The sequence below is a fragment of the Polypterus senegalus genome, chromosome 11, assembly GCF_016835505.1.
Source record: "Polypterus senegalus isolate Bchr_013 chromosome 11, ASM1683550v1, whole genome shotgun sequence".
NCBI classification, from domain to species: domain Eukaryota; kingdom Metazoa; phylum Chordata; class Cladistia; order Polypteriformes; family Polypteridae; genus Polypterus; species Polypterus senegalus.
Genome location: NC_053164.1, coordinates 26,202,068 through 26,226,340, shown reverse-complemented (window position 1 = coordinate 26,226,340; position 24,273 = coordinate 26,202,068). Strand labels below are relative to the sequence as shown.

At 38.5% G+C, this 24,273-nt stretch overlaps 1 protein-coding gene across 1 annotated transcript; it reads left to right on the top strand.

The window, feature by feature from the left end:
* The first annotated feature begins 576 nt into the window (after positions 1-576).
* On the top strand, positions 577-24,206 carry LOC120538754 (ADP-ribosylation factor-like protein 2-binding protein). Its single transcript, XM_039768207.1, has 7 exons — positions 577-671; positions 5,639-5,681; positions 9,539-9,600; positions 17,497-17,603; positions 17,988-18,073; positions 20,386-20,482; positions 23,208-24,206. Exons 1-7 carry the CDS (start codon positions 653-655, stop codon positions 23,292-23,294), a joined length of 501 nt encoding a protein of 166 aa, XP_039624141.1. The 5' UTR covers positions 577-652; the 3' UTR covers positions 23,295-24,206.
* The last annotated feature ends 67 nt before the right edge of the window (positions 24,207-24,273 follow it).

The window sequence follows — 24,273 nt, the reverse complement described above, 5'->3', positions numbered from 1 at the left end:
TTTTTAATCTTTAAACATTTACTACGGATCTAGCCCTCTATGGACCTCTGTCAAAGGGTGGAAAATGACTAATTTCTGTTACAATTGATAAAACGTAGATTTTAAACATTTCAATTAAAACATGTATTTTAATATTTCAAACATATAACCATTGCTGTTTACTGTCTTTCTATTTCATAAAGTAAATCGTTACATTTCTTATAAGAAATGAACAACCCGAATTAGGGCAATTTACGGTAATTCATGACATTTTATGTTTAAATTTAAGAGTAAAAAAATACAATATTGAAAATAAGCCAATTAAATTATCCCAACGATCTCCTGAAACTTTAACGTGTAACCTTTTCAAGGGAACTAGTGCCTCGTCCAGGATCCCATCCACTCGACAATCAGGAAATCTCTCCTTGTAATTTTACTGTGTCTCAGTTGTGATTAATTCTTTGCTATTAATGGCATTTACTTTAATCAATGCATTGTGATTTACGTTAAAGTAGTCTACTGTATTTAATCGTACAGGATCTTACTTGCACACACAGGTAGTTTTACCTGGAACGTAAGTGTCCGCCTTTTGGTTTCCACTCGAACACGCAGGTTGTTGAAAGCGTCTCTCCGTTACTAGGAGACTGCCCGAGTAACTACACACGACAGGAAAATGGCAGCGATTGAAACGTGTAAGTTTTTAATATAACTTAACTAACATAAGTTATGATGAGAGCTTGAATGAGTCGAACCTTTTCAGTTTAAGCAAATGGCGATTAAAAGGAGACTTGAATGCAGTGTTTAAAATTATGAAGGAAATAATACAGTGGATCCTATAGCTGTTACTTTAAAATAAATTATGCAACAAGAACACGGGGATACAGTTGGAAACTTGTTAACGACAGATACGGCACACGTGTTAGGAAGCTGTCTTCACACAACACGTGGAATAAATTACCAAGTAGTGTGGTGGTAATGACATACGGGACCATAAAATGTCGACTTTGTTATTTTGGGCGATCGAGGTGGTTAGGATGGACGAGCTTGTTTGGTTGAATAGCCTATTCTCGTCTCAAGTGTACTGTACTCATACTCAATCAAATGTATTTATGTTCATCCTATAACTGTGGTTAGAGCACTGCACCGTGCTGTCAGGGCTTTTTGCGGCAATGCTGTTACAAACAACCAACATGGAAATACCGAGACGCACACCTAATGGGAATTAAGCCCGATAATAGGCTTTATTGATTTAACAATAACAATGATTACATCTTGCCTGAAGAAGGGGCCTGAGTTGCCTCGAAAGCTTGCATATTGTAATCTTTTTAGTTAGCCAATAAAAGGTGTCATTTTGCTTGGCTTTTCTCTTAATTTAACAACAAATAATTCACAGGGCTTTTAGCTGAATCATATACAACTAGGCAGGGTATTACACTCGTTTATTGTCACTGATCGTCCTTCTCCGTCCCTTCATTACTATCTGCATGTCGGTATTTATAATGCCCTGGAAATCTTCACCAGCCGTCTGGAGACTTCCTGGACGTGTAAGGTGCAACGAGAAAGTTACAGGGGTTCCTAGAATGCATACCTGTGAACGTTTTAGTGTCAATCATTCATCTAGCCCCGCCCATTTTAGTACTACAGTACTAAAAAATGTTACACCATATAATAGGCTCCAGCAGGCCTCCGCAACCCTATGCAAGTTTAAGACGGTTAGAAAATCACCGACAATTGCATTACCATTACAAGTCTGACTTTTAAAATTGTCCTTAAATGTTAATAAAGCAGTAAAATATTATGTGTAGTGGCGCAGGGGGAATGTCTTAATAACTGAAAGGCGTGATTTATAGGTGTTTAAAATGATACGTTAAGTGTAGGTGAGGCATTCAGTGCCGCGTGGCTGGAGGTCTCAAAAGCAGAGTTTTGGCACGGGGCTTTCTTGAAAATTTTGCTCATTACAAGGGTACGTCTTTAATAATAAAATACTATTTCTATTTTTCTGCCCTAACAGAGCCTCCTTAAAGCTAAAATTCATTGCGTGTGCGTTTAAGTAGCTAGTATAGCAAAGTTATCTCATGTTAAATAAACCGTAACGAAGATCAAGATGGGAAATGTGAGGCACACGCGGAATAGCAGTTACGCCCAACAACAAACGCGTGCATTTAACAAATGATAAACCGTCAGGAAACCTAACGTTCATAGACACATTTTCCTGGTGTTATGCGAAACACCTCATAGAAATAACAAGTACCGACTTAACAGTAATAATAATGATTCAGTTTGTACTTGGCACTAGACAGAAAATCACCAGTCTTTCCGTCTTATTCACCAAAGATCCTCATCGTCTTGTACATGCCTGGGGCTGCGCTTTATTTTCTCCTCTGAAAGTTTCCACCTGCAGTCTTGAATATTTTAGGGGTTGTAGAGTTTATAGAGTTTAGCACAGACCTTTCTGAAACCTGTAGAATGCAGTAGACTTGGTGGACCTCGCTGCAGCGTGCGGCACGGGGCGGTGTTAAACATTTAACTCATCCTGTAATTTATAGACATCACACGTTTGGGTCCTATCCTCCTCCATGTTAAGACAGATGATGAGAATTGCACGTTTACAGTATGTAACTTGGTTTACTCGACAGTCATCATTATTTGAGTCGGATAACCATCACACATCTGATCAAAACCATAGTGTAAGCAGGCGTATCGTGCTCAGTTGCTGTAGCGTGACGACTGCAACCAGCCGTGTGATGAATAGGACGTGATGCCTGTGGATTATGGGCGGAGTTAAACGTTTACTTCGACCCATATTTAGCTTTGCCCCATTACACAAGCTGCAGCGAGGATAAGAAGTCAATATAACAATTTCATATTTAAAAAAATATCTTAAAGGAATACTCCACCCATTTTGTATGTTACGTATCTAACATGGTTTTTACTGATAGCCTATAAAAAAAAAAAATCATATTTTCAATGCTAAAGATTCCTCAAATCCTTGTCTAAAACAACTAATCTAATCTAATCTAATCTAATCTAATCTAATCTAATCTAACTAGTCTAATCTAAGACAACCCAAAAGGTTGTTCATGTGTGAATGTGTTTCTTCTGCATGCACTACTCTGGGTTTCTGGAATACCTGTTTATCAATATTTTAGCAAAAATGCATTTATTTTGACGATTCTCAGCATACCAATAGAGGCCTTAACACATGATTTATGCAGTAGGACTAACGTGAGATTTTTTTGATGGTAGTTTTTATGCTGTTTGCTGTGTTTCAGCCTTGGTCACCATAAACATCCATTCAATTAGAAAGTGTTTTATCTCTGTTCTTCATGAAAAAATTACATTAATTTTTTTTTCTCAGTCATCACTACAAACTACATGAAGTAACACTAACTATTTGGGGGTACAAGAGACAGAAAGGTGGTGGTAGTTATCCCTGAAAAGGAGCACCTATTTCTTATCATCTGAACCCACTATCGGACACTCCTCCATGCTGTACAGGTTTTCTTCAGCTCGATGTGCTCCTGACTGCTTCATCACAGTGCTTGCACATACACACCACTAGCTTCATCTCATTCCACTCACCTAGGGTCAGAGGCAAACCATATGTTACACTTACCTCCGGCTCTATTAGCCAATCTAAGACAAGGATCGACACTGAGGATGTGAGGCTGCCACACACCCAGAGTGATGGGCCTTAGCAACAGGGAGACACATGTGACATTTATATTTATCTGTTTGACTGACGTCTTTATCCACGGTGACTTACAACATTTGAAATAACAATTGGTTACATTTCTCAAAGTGCTTATGCCCTGGTTAGATTAACAACTGGAAGTGCCTGTGTAGTGTTTTGTATGCTCTTTCAGGACTCTAAATTCTTTAGATTAAAGGGGCCAATCATTTAACCCTGGCATAGCCCTCCCTCCCCGTAACCCTACTCAAAATAAAGTGACAATTTTTTTTATTTTTTTTTTACAATTATTTATTTTTATTAACTACAAATGTTTAGATTTGGCCTCTGTCTCCCATATAAATTTGTTAATGAAGTTTTAAACTGAAAGTATGCTGCCATTATCACAGACTTGAGCTCAACTACCTTTTAGACAAGCTGCAAACTTAAGAGACGTTGAAGGTGAGCGTAGAGGATCTGAAGGCTACCATATGTTTACAACATCTGAGAAAATAATAGAGCCTGAAGAGCATAAAGTGGGGTATATTTATTAAATATTCATGTATTCAGGTGCTTAAGGAGCTCAGCTCATCCAACGTTGGAAGAGGTGAAAATCCAGAGTAAGCATAAAAGTAAGGTGGAAAAGTTTCAGACCTGGGCTGCCTTCATATTATGAGGAATATTTAATCACTTTTTAAAAAATTGAATCAGTTATCACATCACATGATGAGTCACAGCAAAATTAGTTACTGTGGTATTTTTGCTACTTCTGAGGACCATCTTAAACTTCTTATTTCAGATTCTGTTTAATGGTGGATGGTTTTTATCTGATATGATCAGACAGAGTGTAAAAGGCAAGAGGTGGACTAGAGATTTATGTGAATGAGCAATGACGAAAAAACAAGCACATCTAATACGTATATAATAAATCACTAGTGTCTGTGTGTGTCCAGTCCTTTAGAGCAATCAGATTGGTCAGTTTGTCATTGGTAATGTAATTGAAAGAGGAGGTGTGAGTGTGAAACTCATGAAGAGGAGAAAAGGCATAGGAGGCATGGTGAGAGAGTTTCCTTCAAAGATGGGAAGTATACAATTGGACAAGAGGTGAGGAAAGCGCCTCAAAAGTAATGTCAGTCTGAGAAGCAGGTTTTTCGGGAGATGGAGCGCCAGTCAAGAGAGGTTCAGGCATATGCAGATAACGAGGGAAGGCACTGAAGGTATATATAGGGCAAAAATGAACAAATATTTAAAAATTATTCTATAGCGTGTCTTTCACAGGTAGTGTGGCTAGTTACATTTAAAACTAAAACACGTGATACAGACTCTAAAATACTGACTGAATTCATCCAAGTTACCACCTAAGGTGATAAGTTACATCATTCTGGTTAATGTTTATTATTTAACCAACAAAAATCATTTACTCTCTTACTAACACTCTATTGATGAAGCATTCTGATTGTGGAATCCTGGTGACTTCAACCAGGGATCTTTGAAATGAACAAACATCTATCAGGATCTTCCATTAGTGGACACAACCAGCTGAATCATCTATCTATCTATCTATCTATCTATCTATCTATCTATCTATCTATCTATCTATCTATCTATCTATCTATCTATCTATCTATCTATCTATCTATCTATCTATCTATCTATCTATCTATCTATCTATCTATCTATCTATCAGTCAAATTACTCAGTTATTAAGGTGTGTGTGTTGTATGTGGGGTGGGGTGGTGGGATATGAGTTAACCAGAGAACCTTTTAGTGGCTGCTTTTGTCAAACCTGTTCGGTGCTGTAACCTTTCTGGGGGTGCAGCTTTCGGACACATTAGATCCCAGAAATTGAATGTTGAATACCATTAAAAAAACCTTGAACCTATTGAGTTATAATTCAAATGTTTGCTAAACAAAATGATGTGGAAAGGAATAGCAGTCTTTGATTATATTTTTCATCTCTTGTTCCTGTTTGTGGTGGATGTGACACAGCCGAAGGTGAAGATGTGGGAAAAGAAGAGTTTTTGGCATTGAGGTGAGCAAGTTGGCTATTACTAGATTTGAAGTGTTTTGTGGATGACTAACTAAACCCCAGGCCTGGTACACCCTTATCCTTTTTTGACATTGTTTCATTCTGCTGTTAGCTTGTAAGGGGCTCTTCTACATTGTAACTCTTGTGCTGTATATTGCACTGACTCCTTGAAAGATGATTAATTTGTAGATCTTCATGTGGTTGGATATTTTGTCTTCCATAATTACTAAGTTTCCAAAGGAATAAATTTAGACATCATACAGATTCATGGGTCAAATTAAGCATTTTTTAGGATCTACATAAAATAATTTTGATAGAGAAACACGATGCAAGGGACACTTTACATTTACATATTTTTTTGTATATTAAAAATATCCTGTGAGCAAAGTATCTGTGCCCCTTCTTTTTCTCCACACTTTATTGTGTTTCTTTTTAAATAGATTCAAATACCATTTTTGTCATTCAGTCAACACTCATTGATCCATAATGACAAAGGGAACTCATGATTTCAGAAAAGTTTGCAAATGTATTAAAATCAAACACTAAAATCTCTCATTCATAGAAGTATTCAGAACTTTTGCTGTTGCACTCCAAATTGGGGTCAGGTTCATCCTGTTTGCTTTAATTCTCCTTGAGTTGTGTCTAGGACTTGATTGGAGTTGACCTTTGGCAAACTGAATTGACTGGACATCGTTTAGAAAAGCACACACCTGTATCTATAAGGTCCCACAAGTTTCACAGCATGATAGGACAAAAACAGGTTATAAAGTCCAAGAAACTCTCTACAGACCTTTGCGATCAAACTGTGGCAAGACATTGACCACAGCAAGGGGATAAAATAATTTATAAAGCTTTGAGTCTTCCTAGGAGTACAGTGGCTTCAATAATTGTGAAATGGATGAAGTTTGGAAAAATAAGAAAACTTCCTAGAGATGGCTGTCTGGCCAAACTGAGTAGTTGGTCATTGAGGCAACCTAGAACCTAATGGTTTCTCTAACAGAGCTTCAGAAGTCCATTACTGAGTTGGGATGACCATCACTGCACTTAGCTGTTTCCTGTCTTGTTGTTAGTGCTGCCAGGACATAGCCTTCCCAACCCTGAATTGGAATACATTTATATATACAGTTTCCCCCTCCACTTGTGATGGAAGAGAAAGCTTTTATTATCCATGCAGTGCTATGAAACTGACCATAAAATACTTTTCACATGTGATTTTACAATTGTGAAACTCTGTAAAATTAGGTTATAGGGGATTTCTAAAGTTTTATGAGGCTGGAGAGTGGTGGATATTTACCACTAAGGGTTATTCCACAGCCAAAACCACTGTCTACTTCTACAGTCACCTTGATCTTCAACAGCTTTTTCCATGCAACTGCATGCACTCTTATTTTTCTGGTGCCACAAAGTTGGTATGCACATATCTCAAGAACTCAAGGACTAACTTCCATTTGATCCTGTGGCTTTTCCTGTGTGTAGCCTCTCATTTAGTTATCAGTTATAGAAAGCCCATATTGATATTCAGTGATGGACTCATCACTGGCCATACCAGGTGAAGTGGTAGGAGCTGTTGATTCAGTAGGGGTGGTGTTGGAGGACTGGTCATTAGAAGAGGTTATTGGGGGAAAGACAGAAAATCAAATTAAACAAATTGAGTCAGGGTGTTTGCTTTATCCATGTTCTCTTTCCCTCAAGCAACTGATCCCTGGATTACAGCAGTCTAGTAATTATGCCCAGTCTATTTGAAATATATTTTTTGTTCTGATTGGGTCTGTTTTGTATCTCAGCTCTGCAATCTTCTGTCTCTTCACTCAGCGTTTTCTTCTGCTTTGTCTTGTCACCATATTTGAATGGTCTCTTTGTGTCATTAAGGAGACTTTTTAGCTCTTTAGTAATCCGGCTTTTGTCGATTTGAAATCTGCACACTGTTTTTGGTGCACATTGCTTTTATCCAAATGAAGGCAGTCTGCAGAAGTGAAGTGAAAGGAGGCAAGTTCAGGGAAGCTTTGAAGAAGATACATTTAGCAAGTGCTTACTAGGAATTGTGGCTGTGAGTGTAGTCAGTTTTCCACTATTGATCAAATAAGAACGGTATTTAATGTATGTTACCCATCCTCCCCTTCATCTTATCCGCAGCTCTGTGCAAATGTCAAAGTTGGGACTATAATTCCCATCAGCCAGTGCACTGCTGTAGACAATTTCATCCGAACTCACAAAGTTTAAATAAGAACATCAACAAAAGCACCATGTCATCAATTTTATTTTCCTTCCCTCAACCTCCTTGGGATAACAATTTCATTGGATTGCACTGTTTATCTTAGAGCCGTGTTTATCAACCTTTACGACCTTGGGAGCCAGTTTTACCTTTTTTGAAGAACGGGGATTTCCCCCTTTGTGAATTAAGCGTGATTAAGAGTGCAGTGCTTTAGGAGGGCCCTTTGGTTAAACGAGCACAGTTAGAAATGGGAAAAATATCGTGTAGCATTGCTGATTGCTTCAGTGGACTGGGGGTGTGTCACATGTGGCAATAAATCTGACACAAACTGATTATATGACATTTTATTATCAACGCATTGCCTTGCATTTTTGAAAAAAACAAAACAGTTGTCCAACAGCATTTCATCATTAAGTTCATGATACCAATCGATGATCAGTGTTAAGTGCTTTTTGAAGTGAAAAAAAGCAAAGAGGAAATAAAAACAGAAAAAAAAAACTCATCAGATTAACTGAAGGAGCCCAGACACAACGGAACAGAATGAAGTGGGATTTTTTTTTCAATAGCTGATGGAGATTTCGCTTTTTAGAATGCGGTAAGAAGAGAATAGGATGGTGCTTTTGAATGAGTTTTTGTTGACATTTCTTCAAATCCACTGTATACTCTTTAGGTTTTGATGCTAATGGAGATTTCAGATTTTTAAAAGTCTTTAGCTTTGAATTAATTAACTTCAAATCACCATTGTAACATTACTGAATATCACTTTAAAAGCAAAGACTGTATGCCATGTTCAACAATTAGCAGCTTGAGTGAACTACTAATGTTAGCCACTATTAACAAAAAAAAAAAAAATACAAATAGCGTGTAAAAAGACACAAGAAACGTTAACAAGAGTCGAGGCACTGTAGTGATCCCCGTATATTGTAATGACTAAAACAGAAACAGAAAAAAAGTTTGTACAGGTAATCAAAGTTTTCTTGTTCAGACTTCCTCAAGAGCCAGTTATGATATCTGAGAACTGGAAGGGGCAGATTCAGGATGGCAGAAATTGTAAGTGATGCCAGAGATGGAAGACGTGCCATTCATCCTTTCTACAGAGGGGAAAAGACATTAGACAACAGCGCCACCCTCTGGTTTGGAGTGTAACAGTTATTAAATTATCTCTGTGGTTGTCTTCTGGATGCACATGTGTGACAACAGAAAAGTGCTTAGTTAAAATATACTTCTGATATATCCAGTTAACCAATGGTACTATAACTGAGGCCAATTGACATAGAAAATTTCCTGGGCAAAGCCATATAACACAGCTTGTAAGATTATAATACATGAAGAGAAAATTGTAGTTGAATGAACTGAGGCTGAAACAGTGATAGCTAAGATTGAAATTTCTAAGACTTGAAAAAAACTTAATTTTAGAAAAACTAACATTAGGTCCAATAGGTGAACCTGGAATTTGGTTTTAACGTGAAGTATGAATTGTAGAACTAAGCATGGAGACTAACCAGTCATCTGCTGTTGCTAGTGTGGCAAACTGTACTGAAAATCACCTGACAAAAAAGCATGGCATCAGAGCAGGGCATTTGCCAACTTTTTAATTACAATTAAAGGAATGCTTTAATAGTGTGTTTTCTTTTCTGTAAACCTTTAGTTTTTCTGGATCTGATGCAACATTTGACACGATCATTGGATACATTGAGCATGTGATTGTAGGTGAGTAAATATTCTTTTTTATTGTATTACAGCAATAAACACTTTAATGCTTTATAATAATAATTACTAATAATTTAGAACACTTTGCAGAGATATGTTTTTGTTTTGACGTTAAAGAGTCATTTTCTGTTAATCAACAACAAAAAATTGGGGCCAAATAAAGTCAGTCTATCTATCTATCTATCTATCTATCTATCTATCTATCTATCTATCTATCTATCTATCTATCTATCTATCTATCACCAAATTTAACCTGCTGTCAATTTTGTAGGATAGTAAAATGTGAAAATGTCCAAGGGGGTGATTACTTTTTGTAGGCACTGTAATTTGTGTACTCCATGCCTGGTAATTGCTTTCAATAAGCAATCCAATAGTTAGTGAGGTAGAAAAGAACTGGATGTGCCATATGTGTGTTGATGTACTTTAGAAATGAGCCTGTCCAAAAATGTCAGAATAATTTTGATGTGTCCTTTTGCTTATATTTTCACCAAAATATATCTTATTTGCGTTTTCAAAGTGTAGAATGTTGTTGGAACACACAAGTAAGTGTTTCATTGTAGCTTGTACACATGGCAGTTCTGCTACTGTTATTAATAGTGTGGTAAATATTTATCGATAATATCCAAATGTGTTTCTGCATCACAAACCCACAGTTTACAACAACATGTGACAATGTGACATAGTTACTTTATTTCAGCAGCACCATCTTCTAAATCATCTTCCAAGTTTCTGAAACACTATGCCATGTACGCCAAAATGGCTTCCAACCTAGGGTGCCCACACTCATAGGGTGTGCAAGATGATATTTCAGGGGGAGTGACAAAGTGGAAGGCTACATCACAATTGATCAAAATTGAGTGAGGAATGTTCTCTGCCTTCATGGTGGAGAAATTGGTGTCTTGTAGTGTGCCGTCATTTGTACGGCATTTATTGATTTGTGCCCCTCTTCAATGGTATGAAAAGAATGAAGCATTGTGCGCCCAGTTGTCACCTGTGAGTGAGCCACAGAAATGTACAGTGCATCCGGAAAGTATTCACAGCGCATCACTTTTTCCACATTTTGTTATGTTACAGCCTTATTCCAAAATGGATTAAATTCATTTTTTCCTCAAATTCTACACACAACACCCCATAATGACAACGTGAAAAAAGTTTACTTGAGGTTTTTGCAAATTTATTAAAAATAAAAAAAATTGAGAAAGCACATGTACATAAGTATTCACAGCCTTTGCCATGAAGCTCAAATTTGAACTCAGGTGCATCCTGTTTCCCCTGATCATCCTTGAGATGTTTCTGCAGCTTAATTGGAGTCCACCTGTGGTAAATTCAGTTGATTGGACATGATTTGGAAAGGCACACACCTGTCTATAGAAGGTCCCACAGTTGACAGTTCATGTCACAGCACAAACCAAGCATGAAGTGAAAGGAATTGTCTGTAGACCTCTGAGACAGGATTGTCTCGAGGCACAAATCTGGGGAAGGTTACAGAAAATTTTCTGCTGCTTTGAAGGTCCCAATGAGCACAGTGGCCTCCATCATCTGTAAGTGGAGGAAGTTCACACCCACTGGGACTCTTTCTAGAGCTGGCCAGCCATCTAAACTGAGCGATCGGGAGAGAAGGGCTTTAGTCAGGGAGGTGACCAAGAACCAGATGGTCACTCTGTCAGAGCTCCAGAGGTCCTCTGTGGAGAGAGGAGAACCTTCCAGAAGGACAACCATCTCTGCAGCAATCCACCAATCAGGCCTGTATGGTAGAGTGGCCAGATGGAAGCCACTCCTTAGTAAAAGGCACATGGCAGCCTGCCTGGAGTTTGCCAAAAGGCACCTGAAGGACTCTTAGACCATCAGAAACAAAATTCTCTGGTCTGATGAGACAAAGATTGAACTCTTTGGTGTGAATGCCAGGCGATATGTTTGGAGGAAACAAGGCACCGCTCATCACCAGGCCAATACCATCCCTAAAGTGAAGCTTGGTGGTGGCAGCATCATGCTGTGGGGATGTTTTTCAGTGGCAGGAACTGGGAGATTAGTCAGGATAAAGGGAAAGATGACTGCAGCAATGTACAGAGACATCCTGGATAAAAATCTGCTCCAGAGCACTCTTGACCTCAGACTGGGGCGAAGGTTCATCTTTCAGCAGGACAACGACCCTAACCACACAGCCAAGATATCAAAGCAGTGGCTTCAGGACAACTCTGTGAATGTCCTTGAGTGGCCCAGCCAGAGCCCAGACTTGAATCCGATTGAACATCTCTGGAGAGATCTTAAAATGGCTGTGCACCGACGCTTCCCATCCAACCTGATGGAGCTTGAGAGGTGCTGGAAAGAGGAATGGGCGAAACTGGCCAAGGATAGGTGTGCCAAGCTTGTGGCATCATATTCAAAAAGACTTGAGGCTGTAATTGCTGCCAAAGGTGCATCGACAAAGTATTGAGCAAAGGCTGTGAATACTTATGTACATGTGATTTCTCAGTGTTTTTATTTTTAATAAATTTTCAAAAACCTCAAGTAAACTTTTTTCATGTTGTCATTATGGGGTGTTGTGTGTAGAAAAAATGAATTAAATCCATTTTGGAATAAGGCTGTAACATAACAAAATGTGGAAAAAGTGATGTGCTGTGAATACTTTCCGAATGCACTGTACATTCTCGTGGGTTCCTTACTGCAGAAAATGTGTTTATAAAGGTCAGGAACTTTTTTTTAAGAGAATGGAATTTGGACCTTGTAATGATCCATATAAGGGCAAGGTCTAGTATTGGTTTCTGTGCAAGCCCTCATCATGAAACATCACTGATTTCAAAGTTTGATTGATATTTTTGCCAGGCGGGAACAAGGGATCTGAAATGGATGCAACTGCTGCTGATTACACTCAGCCCATCTGATGAAATTTAATGTCAGTGAATGTAAAATATTACACTTAGGAAGTAAAAATGTTAGGTTTGAATACACAATAGGAGGTTGGAAAATCAAGAGTCCACCTTATGAGAAGCATTTAGGAGTCACAGTGGACTCTATGGTATCAACTGCCATATAGTGTTCAGAAGCCATTAAGAAGGCAAACAGAATGTTAGGTTATGTAGCACGATGTGTGAAGTACAAGTCCAAGAAGGTTCTGCTCAACCTTTATAATGCACTGGTGAGGCATCATCTGGAGTCCTGTGTGCAGTTTTGGTCTCCAGGCTACAAAAAGGACATAGCAGCACTAGAAAAGGTCCAGAGAAGAGCGACTAGGCTGATTCCAGGGCTACAGGAGATTAATTATGAAGAAAGATTAAAAGAGCTGAACTTTTACAGTTTAAGCAAAAGAAGATTAAGAGGAGACATAACTGAAGTGTTTAAAATTATGAAAGGATTAAGTCCAGTGGATCGAAGCTGTTATTTTAAAATGAGTTCATGAAGAATACGGTGACACAGTTGGAAACTTGTTAAGGGTAAATTTCACACAAGCATTAGGAAGTCTTTCTTTACACAAAGAACGATAAACACTTGGAATAAGCTACCAAGTAGTGTAGTAGACAGTGGGACTTTAGGAATTTTCAAAACTTGACTTTTTTTGGAAGAAATCAGTGGATTGGACTGGCGAGCTTTGTTGGGCTGAATGGCCTGTTATCGTCTAGAGTGTTCTAATGTTCTAGTTTTCTAAATATTATATTACCTGTTTAGGAGGTATAAACATAAATCATTTTCTAGGGGTGCAGGGCATAGAAAAGTTTTGGAACCACTGGTGTAAAATAACATACCTTTAATGCTTTGTAGAAAAAAATATGTAGAACAGAGTGATTTTGAGTGCAAGAATGTACTGTTGTTTAAAATCAAAAATTAATAAAATGCAAAACAAGCCTGTACTAACTATGCACACACTCACTTCAATTCTTTGTTCTCCAATATCATTGCAAGCTTATAATCTCAGTAAGTGACAAGAGTGTTATAAAAAAATTCCCTGCAGGTGCCTTGTGTTGCTTCCTCTCAAATCCTGTGAAAATGACTGAATTCTGTGCCAAGTCTCTGCCTGTATGGAGTTTGCACCTTATCACTTTGTCTGTGTGTGCTTTTCCTCAAAGTACTGTTGTTCTCCTGAACGCATCCCTAAACATGTGCTTCTTAGGTTAATTGTCATAGCCAACTTAGCTTTATGTGAGTGTCAATGTGGCTGTTTGCATGAGTGGGCTTTGAGGTGGACAGCTGCCCCATCTGTAGCTGGTTCCTCTCTTGCACCCAATGCTGTCTGAGTAGCCTGTAATCTCTAATCTAGTTTAATTTCTAAGAAACAGTCAAGTCAAGTCAGGTTGGGGAGCATGCACTGGTACAGTGCATTGCCGCACCCACTACATGGTGAAACAACTCGGGATCCCGGTTGGCAACCCCCCAGGCAGACACACGGTCCAGTCCTACCCTCTGGAAATGACCCTCCATCTGCCGCAGCCAGGTGTTACGTGGGCGGCACCTTGGCCTGGTCCAGCCACTTGGGTCCCCAACAATGAGGATCTTATGAGCTGGATCACCCTCAGGGAAACGCGCCACATGGCCGTGGTGCCATAAGCGATACTCCCTCACAATGCAGGTAATGTGCCTCATTCGGGACTCCATGAGCAACTGCTCATTCGATACGAAGTCAAACCAACAGTACCCAAGGATTTTCCAGGGAGACACAGTACCAAAGGAGTCCAGTCTTCATCTCAGGTCACTGGATAGCGTCCATGTCTCACAACCATATAGCAAAACAGGAAGCAACAGGACTCTAAAGACTTGGACCTTCATCCTTCTGCATAGATATCAGGAGCGCCAGACTCCCCTTACCAACGACCTCATGACCCCCCCATGCTCTCCAAATCCATCTACTGACTTCACAGGAAGAGTCACCAGAGACATGAATGTCACTGCCAAGGTAAGTAAACCTCTCAACAAGGTCAACACTCTCTCCGCAAACAGACACACTGCTGATGGCCGTGCCCAAGAGGTCATTAAAGGCCTCTTTAAACAGAAACAGAAGCTCACAAATATTATTCCATTATTACAAAAAGGGCAGTTGGGCTAATCCAAGTAACTAGAGGCCAATATGTTTAATAAGCATCACATAAATGAAATTAATTATTAAGGAAAACAATGACAAAATCATGCAAAGAACAGGTGTGTTATTGAACACTTAACATGGGTTCAACTAGCAAAAAAAGAATATGATAAGAGATTTGCATATGTCATTATTTACCTTGATTTTCAGAATGCTTTTGATTAGGTACAACATGAAAGGTTGTGTATCAAACCAAAAAAGTGTGCATTCGTTGTGCTGATGTAGATGGGTGCAGAAGTTGCTTAAACACAGGAAGCAAAAGGTTATAGCCACGGCTATTTTTTTTTTCAAAATTAGGTGATGTTAAAAGCAGTGTCCCTCTGGAATCAGTACTTGGGACCTTGCTCTTTTTTAATATATATAAACAGTCTTGATAAGAATACAAATAAAAAGGTGGTTAAGTTAGCTGATGTTACATATATAGTTGAAATGGCAGATAATGTAGAATAAGCAGAAACATTAAACTATACAAGCTTATATTGTACAAGTTTAGTCCGATATCTTGTGGATGAAATTTTATTTAAATAAATGAAAAGTATTAAACATAGAAAGTAAAAATTGCATATTTGAAAACACAATGGGAGGTCTGAAACCTGAAAGTATCTGTAATGAGAAGAACCTGGGAGTCATAGTGGACTCATCACTATCTACAATCGGTTAGATTACAGAAGTGATTTAGAAGGCTAACAGGATGTTAGTTAGCCTATCTATCATAATGTGTGGAGTACAAATCAAAGGAGGTTATGTTTAATTTCTATAAATCACTAGTGGAGCCTTACCTGAAGTACTGTGGTCACTTTTGGTCTCCATATTACAAAAAGGACATAGCAGCACTAGAGAAGGTCCAGCTGAAGTGAAACAAGGCTGATTCAGGGACTGGCAGGTACAGTATGAGTTCTGAGGAGAGACTGAAGGAGTTGAACATTTTCAGTTTAAGCAAATAGACAGTAGGAAATGACATGATCAAAGTGTTTCAAATTAGAAAAACTATTAGTACCATGGATCCCATATGTTATTTTAAAATTAATTCTTCAACAAGAACACAATGACATGGTTGAAAACTTTTTAAGAAGAGGTTTTGCAGAAATATTACAAAGTTTCATTGACATGGAATGAATTAATCAATAGTATGGTGGTAAGAAAGGACTTTAGAGACCATTAGATCTTAAAATTATGCTATTTTGGAGAAATTAAATAAATAGGATCGACAAACTTGTTAGACAGAATGACCTTTATATATATTGTGGCAGATGGCTGGGGACCTTGCGCCACCGGATGCCTGGAGAATGGAAGTACTGGGAGAGAGGCAATATCTTCCCCGGGACACAAGAAGGTTGCCCCCCTGGATTGCATCGGGGCCATGTGACTGAAGCTTAGAAGCTCAACCCTGTTGGGTGTCCAGGCAGCACTTCTACCACACCAGGAAGTGCTGCATGGAAGTCATCAAAGAACACCTGGAGCTCATCCACCTCACTCCATTCAAGGAGCCGGCAGGCAGAGAACAGAGTTTGCGTGAGAGGAGTGGATGTGGTAGGAGAAGACAAAAGAAACAAAAAGAACAGAGCATTATTGATTGCTATAAAAGAAAATAAATATGTGTTTTTGGACTTTGGTGTCGAGTCTCTGTCTGGAGCCGGGCTGATCTCCACAATATATATCTTTCAGGAAAATCAGCAATGTCAAGGAGTATGCCATGGGCTGTGTTGATTTAATGGTCGATGTTGTTCATGAAATGGTCTTACTTCTCCCACTCTCTCCTGATGTCACTTTACGGTCATCGCTGTTTCTTCTTCTGACGTTGCTCTCATTTTTCGGTCCATTAGAAAGGGCATATTTATTTGAAAATTCCACATGGGACTCCAGAACATGTGATGTTACACACATTTCATTTACTGGTTATAAATATGATGGATGTCCTTGTTCAAACTCTTTGATCAGTTTAAATACATCCATTTCCCTTCCTTTCCCAAGCTGTAAACCAATTTGGCAATTTTTGTACCTGGCACCCATCTGTTTGCAGGTTATAAAGTAACCAATACAGCCTGAGGTATTATCTGGGTCTTCTGTTTTTGTTTGCACAGATGTTTTAAAAGTGAGGCACAATTTGGGAAGAGGACATGTTTTGATGTTAAATTGCCACCTTAAGTGTTAAATTCATCGTCTCCCACTGAGCAAAAATTAGTTTTAAGGTGATACAATCTGTTAACTGTACTTGTAAGATTAAGTTCATATTTATTTATGTGGGCAAAAAAATAAAATCCATCCATCCATCATCCAACCCGCTATATCCTAACTACAGGGTCACGGGGGTCTGCTAGAGCCATTCCCAGCCAACACAGGGCGCAAGGCAGGAAACAAACTCTGGGCAGGGCACCAGCCCACCACAGGGCACACAAACACACACACCAAGCACACAGGGACAATTTAGAATCGCCAATGCACCTAACCTGTATGTCTTTGGACTGTGGGAGGAAACCGGAGTACCCGGAAGAAACCCACGCAGACCCGGGGAGAACATGCAAGCTGCATACAGGAAGACCTGGGAAGCGAACCTGGGTCTCCTAACTGTGTGGCAACTGGTGCCACCGTGCCACCCAAAAAATAAAATGAAATGCAAAATTTTAGAAACCACGACACTACAGCCATTTAATTAGTATTTTAGTTTGTACTACTGGAAATGATGCTACAATGCATGGGCCTCATTATCAATCAATCAATCAATCAATCAATCAGACAGTGTACATTCCATCTTCACAAAGCTCTTTAGACAGAATTACAGTACAATAATAATGCAAATTACAAAGTATACATTTCTTTTTCCTGGACAGATGACAAGTTTCAGCAGCTACAGAGAAACTTCATGGAAAACTACTACCTGGAGTTTGAAGAGTCTGAAGAGAACAACTTAAACTATCCAGCTTTATTTAAGGAATATGTGAGTTTTGCCGAGGTTCCTCTTTGCTAGCATGGAATTATTTGGTATACTCTTTGTTTTGTACAATGGTTCAGTAGGTACAATCACCACCAGACAGCACTACAGCACCTGTTTAATTGCATGTTCTCCCTGTGCTTACAGATGGACATTTTGGTTAACAAGTCAAATGCATCTTGAGTTAGTGAATTTAAATATGTGCCAGGCATTGTGACCTAATGACTACGGCAATGGACCTTAAGATAGAAAAAAAACACTGTTTTAAACCCAGTGTCTGAGCAAGTCATTTAAATTGCATGTGCACCAACCTGCATTGGTGCATTCAAGCTTACAGTACATTATCGACAAGCTGTCTTTCCAAATAAAATAGATGCTGTTGTTTTTCAGAAAGAACAGCTTGGAAAATACATTGAAGAGCAACTCGTGGCAAGGATGCCGGGATTCAGCATGGAAAGCTTTACGGGTTCTTTAGAGTGAGTTCAGGTTCACAATTTTATCTCATGAAAGTACATTTTCTTTTTTTTTTTTTTTTCTCAAAACCAATGCATAAAATAGTTTATAAATAGTCTCATTATTCTTTCTCCTGGATGAAATAATTGGTGTTAGTATTTCAGAAATCGCTAAATCAGAGGCGATTCTAGGCAGTCTGAAGGGAAAAAGTCTCCACAAAGCACTCCAACTCCTCACCTTCCCATGAGTCACAACATGGTAATATGTATTAGTTAAGAGCAACAATGTAAATTAGTAAAATCAAGAGGGAGGATATAACATACAAAAAAAAAAACCTTTGTTTTAATGTAGTAAAAAAACAGATTAAGTACAACACAACAAATAAATACATTTGTATAGCAAAAGAAAAACACTAGAATAAAGTAAATGTTAAAAATCTATATAAAATGCAAATAATTATAAGGTGCACATGCAAAAAAAAAAGAAATACAAGTTGCACATTTGAATATTTAAAATAAATATATAAAAATTGCTCATAAAATAAATAAGGCTTGTAATGGTATTACTGTAACTTTCCAAATCTCTGTTGGTGGACTTTGACTACAGCAAGTGCAGCTGCTATGTCTTCCAGGTCCAAACACCTCTGAACACTGTGTGCTACTGATGTCAGCACTCGGACTGAAAGCCTCTCCTGGCACGCGGTAGAGCTGAAGTAAGAGTTAACAGCTTTAAAGATACTAACTTCTCTCACCAGAGGCAGTGATAAGAATGTCCAGGACCCCTTTTGAGCTTCTTAGACCTCCATCTTACTGTTACCCACTCATCCTGCTGTTGAATTGGTGCTGCTGATTTTGGCAGCGCACTGACCAAGGTGGGGTCTGGAGAGATTGAAGATGAACCAGAAATGGCTGAATTGTCTAAACAAACCGAGTCAATTTTTTTTTCCAGACATGTGAATGCTCTTCTTGATTTAACTTTACTAAAAAAAAAGTCATTTTCCTCACAAGCACTGACAGTCTCTCAACAGAAATGGGAGCCACCTTGGCTCCTTCTAGTTCAGGACCACAGGAAATTGCCTGTTCTGTTGTTGTGCCTCTGCCTCTACATTTATGTTGGTGAGCTGCGCAATCTCGACAGCAGTAGCGTAACATACGTTATCTAGTCCGATTATTTTTCAAAGTAACAAGTATCCTAATGCAACACTTGTTTTTATTGAAGCAAAAAGATGCACTGGGTCTAACTCAAGAGGCTAACGCACCAGTATGCAGGTCCTTATCAGGGCTCCATTGTGTAGCCAGGCTGAAAGAGTGCGCCGTGTGCAACCCAAAAGAAACATATTAATAAGTTTGTAAGTTTAGTTTTCATCAATCTGTTTTCTATAGCTATGCTGAAACAGCGTTATTGGGTGACGCAGAAGAGGCTCAGGTCGAGGATGTAAAAAGGGGACAGATGTTATTTACTTCATAGCACATGAACGACTAAACGCATTTATATGACAGTAGAAAATGATCACATGCTTCGTCCTCATTTTCAGATTCACAGTGTTTAACTCTTTTTTTTGTGCAGTTTAATAATGTTGGAGCATTTTGTCAAAGGAAAACTCCAGAAGAGCACACTCTTCAAAAACAAAAAAGGTGCTAAAGTGGTTCTGGAGAGCGATGCCACAGATGAAACATTTTTGAGTCCTAAAAGACCCATCCACATGAATGTTTCAGAAAAATGTATTTATTATTTAGATCCGTACCAAGCTCCATACAGTAAGTACAGTAAGCATCAATAGATGATAACAGATTTGTGGGTCATAATTTTAAAAGGACTCTTGCTTCAAACAAGAACATGGCCTCTGCTATCACCCTGCTAGGTAGACTACCATACATTAGAGATTTTAATTTTTCCTTTTTTTTTAATTATTAGGAAGTATTTCAAAACACAAAGAACCGACTTCATATATGAAGATCCCATTCCAGAATGAAATGGCGCTTTGTCAAGCAATGATCCACAACCCACTAAAGAACCACAAAATGCCATTAAAGGACAATTATTTTTAAGAGTAATACTTGTACATGTAAACACAGGTTTTTAAGAAACTCAAGCTTTCTGCCTTTAACTGGGTTACTCGCTTTATCCCGGTTCTGTATGTGAATGTAAACGCACATTTACTGACAGGAATATTTTTGTGAACTCAATATAGAAATTTACACTGAATGTGAAAAAACGAGTCCACCAAAATGTTTTATGTGTAATTTTTAAGACAAACTGTTACCTACTGTGGCAGTATTTAGATAGTTGTGTACAGCAGGAGGAAACAATTATCTTTCTATCTTTATTTATCCAGGAAACATAAGGAGAAGATTACAGAAGAGATATTTGAGATGTTGCTGTCCTTCAAGAACTTTTTGGCCTTCAAGAAAATGATTTTAGATTACAGAGCTGTAAGTATTTTGTCAGAATTGCTTGTCTGTTAGAAACCAATGGCATTACAGTTGACACTCATTTTAATACACAGAGTAGCTGTTGTTATGTCTTAATTTCATAAAAATACTATAAGAAGAACAAAGAAAATTATTGAAATGCACTATAAGGTCAGTAGACAGAGCAGGGTATCTCAAACAGGGTTCTTCCCTTGGCTGTGGAGAAGTACCTTGAGCATGGGAAAGGTGCTATATAAATAAAATGTATTATTATTTCACTATTATTAGAGCGTTGTTTTTTGTCTTTTTTGTTCTTTGTTGAACTGTTCATTTATAATATTACTTTTGATAATCACCTGCTGTATTTGCTTTGCTACCTGTCTTATGTTATATATGTTTTGTGGGTAGCCCCCAAGGAGTTGCAGCCTCCTGCCAATCACTGTCAAGAACTGCCCTCCGCCCTATCAATCTGGAGGGTCTCCCACAGCCCCTGGTAGTTAATTTTGAACATACAGTACTAGGAGGGAGTGGTGAGTTCTTATGCTCTGTGTTCTACTCTGCTTTTTGATTTTTTGACTTCATGCTCCATTTTTGACTTGCCATTTTGTTCTTTCTGTACTGGGACTCTAGTTACATTGGATTGCCTTTTTGTTAAAGGTGAATCATTTTGCCTTTGCTGTCTCTGGGGCTTCATTGTTATTGAAGCAAATTTTTGTGATATGAACCTTTTATTTGTAAAGATTCTTCAAGGCCTTGTTTGTGTCTAGTCAGGGTTTTTGGCAGGATGTATCCCTCTAGTGGGCATTTATGGAAGTGCTTTTGGTACTCCCACTCATAATATACTCAGCAAAAAAAGAAATGTTCCTTTTTCAGGACTGTGTATTTCAACAATAATGTTTTAAAAATCCAAATAACTTTACAGATCTTCATTGTAAAGGGTTTAAACAATGTTTTCCATGCATGTTCAATTAACCATAATCAATTAATTAACATGCGCCTGTGGAATGGTCGTTAAGACCTTAACAGCTTACAGAAAGTAGGCATTTAAGGTCACAGTTCTAAAAACGCAGGACACTAAAGAGACTTGCCTACCGACTGTGAAAAACACCCAAAGAAAGATGCCCAGGGTCCCTGCTCATCTGCGTGAACGTGCATTAGGCATGCTGCAGGGAGGCATGAGGACTGCTGATGTGGCTAGGGCAATAAATTGCCATGTCCGCACTGTGAGACGCCTAAGACAGCGCTACAGGGAGACAGGAAGGACAGCTGATCATCCTCGCAGTGGAAGAGCCCGGATCTCAATCCCATTGAGCACGTCTGGGACCTGTTGGATCGCAGGGTGAGAGCTAGGGCCAGTCCCCCCAGAAATGTCCAGGAACTTGCAGGTGCCTTGGTGGAAGAGTGGGGTAACATCTCACAGCAAGAACTGACAAATCTGGTCCAGTCCATGAGGAGGAGATGTACTGCAGTACTTCAAGCAGCTGGTGGCCACACCAGATACTGACTGGTACTTTGGATTTTGAGCCTCCCTTCATTCAGGGACACATTGTGCAACATTTTTAGTTTATGTCTTATGGTGTTGACTCTTTTAGTGTTCATACAAGTATTTACACATTAAGTTTACTGAAAGTAAAAACAGTTGAAAGTCAGAGGACGTTTATTTTTTTGCCGAGTATAGTTTCACACTCATGTCTTTACAATGTGAAGTGGAAAATGGAGTAACCAGATAAATCCTTCTTGGGTGTACAAGAAGATGTAAACATCAGATAGACAGTCACCCAATAAATGTAATCAATACCAGGACAATCTGAGGTATCCGGCTAACCTAAAAATAATATTTTTGGTATGTGGGAGCAGACAACAGTATTCTTGGACAAAAATGTTCACGCAGACACTGTGACTGGGAAAAAAACAGAATCCAGGTCCTAATGATGCAGTGTAGCACATTCGTGGTTAGAAGTCATCACCCACCTCGAAAGAGTTAAACCACCTCACCTGAGATTATGTGAATGTTGGAGGTCCTGATTTCTCCTCAGAAAGGTAGAAAAGTAAAATGCCATCTAGTGGATAATAATATGGAACAGATTTGGGGTGAAACTAATAATTGACAAAGTATCTGACGTTAAAAGTAATGTAAATGCTATACGTAAGCTTGGTTTTCAGTATGTGCTGTCTCTTTCCAAATTTAATAAAGCAATAGTTTACAAATCCACTGCTGTAGGTTTTTACTCCAACCAACGTCACAATCCGTGCACCATTGTTACTTTAAAATCCAATACCATTGCTTAGTTATTTCGTTTGGGATAAACAAAATGACAATTGTAAAATAATTAAATTCAAAAGTAGTGACATATTTATATGAGTCAATAAACTGTGTAAAAAATGCATAATTAAATAAAAGTCATCTAATTATTATGAAATGCAATGTCCTCTGTCCTGCAGTTTCTATCTATTAATTTGTGGATGCAAGGACTCCCCTGCCCCTCCGAGCCCCTTACCCCCGTTCACTTATAATGGGTTGCTGTTATTCATTTAGTTCTTCCAAGGTCTGTCAGTCATTAAATGATGCCGTTTTAAGGCACATTGACAATACACTGGGAATGGTCAGACAGATAAATAATCCAAATATTGATATACAGAAGATCATCTGCATCAATGTGTGCCTATACAATTTCTTTACAGACCCTTTCTGTTAAAAACTATTAATAACTTCTTCATTCTTCATATTTGTGTTCTTTATTCTTAGGAGAAAGAAGGACGGGGTCCAAACCTCGAAGGAGGTCTTGTTGTGACAGCTTTATCGGCACCGACTTCGAGATCTGAAGGTCCCTAAAGTCATTCCCTACAGTCAGTCCTCATCCACAGCAGTAAACTGCGCAAAACAAAAGTCATCAGATCAGGACGGTCATATTTGTCTTACAGCAGTGTCTGCTTTAATACACTGCATACATTGCTGAGTTGGGTTAACACAGCTGATGGTGCCATCACAGTTCTTCATATCCGCAATGTGTTCTGATTAAGAAATATGTTTTTTAATTAATCTAAAATGTAGATCAGAAATTATGGTTAGTTGAGATTGTAAGGAATATGGCAGAAGGCAATTTATTCATTTTGAGACCTTAATGATATTCTGTTTGAAAACGGATGGAAAAGTTATTCTTAAGCATAACATTCATATAAGCACATATTAAGTATTAAGACAATCTGCCAGTGGTGGTGATGGTGGTTTGGGGGTTGGTTGAGGGGGGATCCTACTGTAGTGACAGCAGCACCACTGTGACCATTGTGAATGGGCATTGGCAGAGTAGTTAACAGTCCTAGGTTTGAAATCCAGCCTGGGTTCTGTCTGTGTAGTTTGCACATTCCCAGTATGTCCACATGGATTTTCTTCTTAAATCCTAAAGACATGCATATTCAGTTCATTGTTGAGTGTAAAGTGCCTAAGTAGATGTTAGTACTGTGTTGGAATTGTGTTCTCTCCAGGATCAATTCCTGCCTTGCACACAATGCTGCTGGGATAAATGGTGTCTCCTGGTAACTCTGAACTGAGTAAGCAGGTTAGAAAACGGCCATTTTAAGTTATTTTACATCATATTAACAATAGGTGATTTGCAACCATTTTGTCCTTCTCTTTTTTTTTTTTTTACTTCCTAATCATTTTAGTATTTAATGTATAAATATTGCAAAGTCCACTGCATATGTTTTAACTATAAATAAACAACTTTTCTCTGGATTATTTCGTTTAGACAGTCAGTTCCAATGTAATTTGCTTTCTTCCTCGGGTCCAAGAATCACACCTTCTTGGCTCTCAC

Excerpts from the sequence above, each read along its gene's own strand:
- LOC120538754 (XM_039768207.1), top strand. Across the intron at positions 9,601-17,496 it reads CATTGAGCATGTGATTGTAG|ATGACAAGTTTCAGCAGCTA; the intron begins GTGAGTAAATAT and ends TTTCCTGGACAG. Across the intron at positions 18,074-20,385 it reads AGCTTTACGGGTTCTTTAGA|GAAACATAAGGAGAAGATTA; the intron begins GTGAGTTCAGGT and ends TTATTTATCCAG.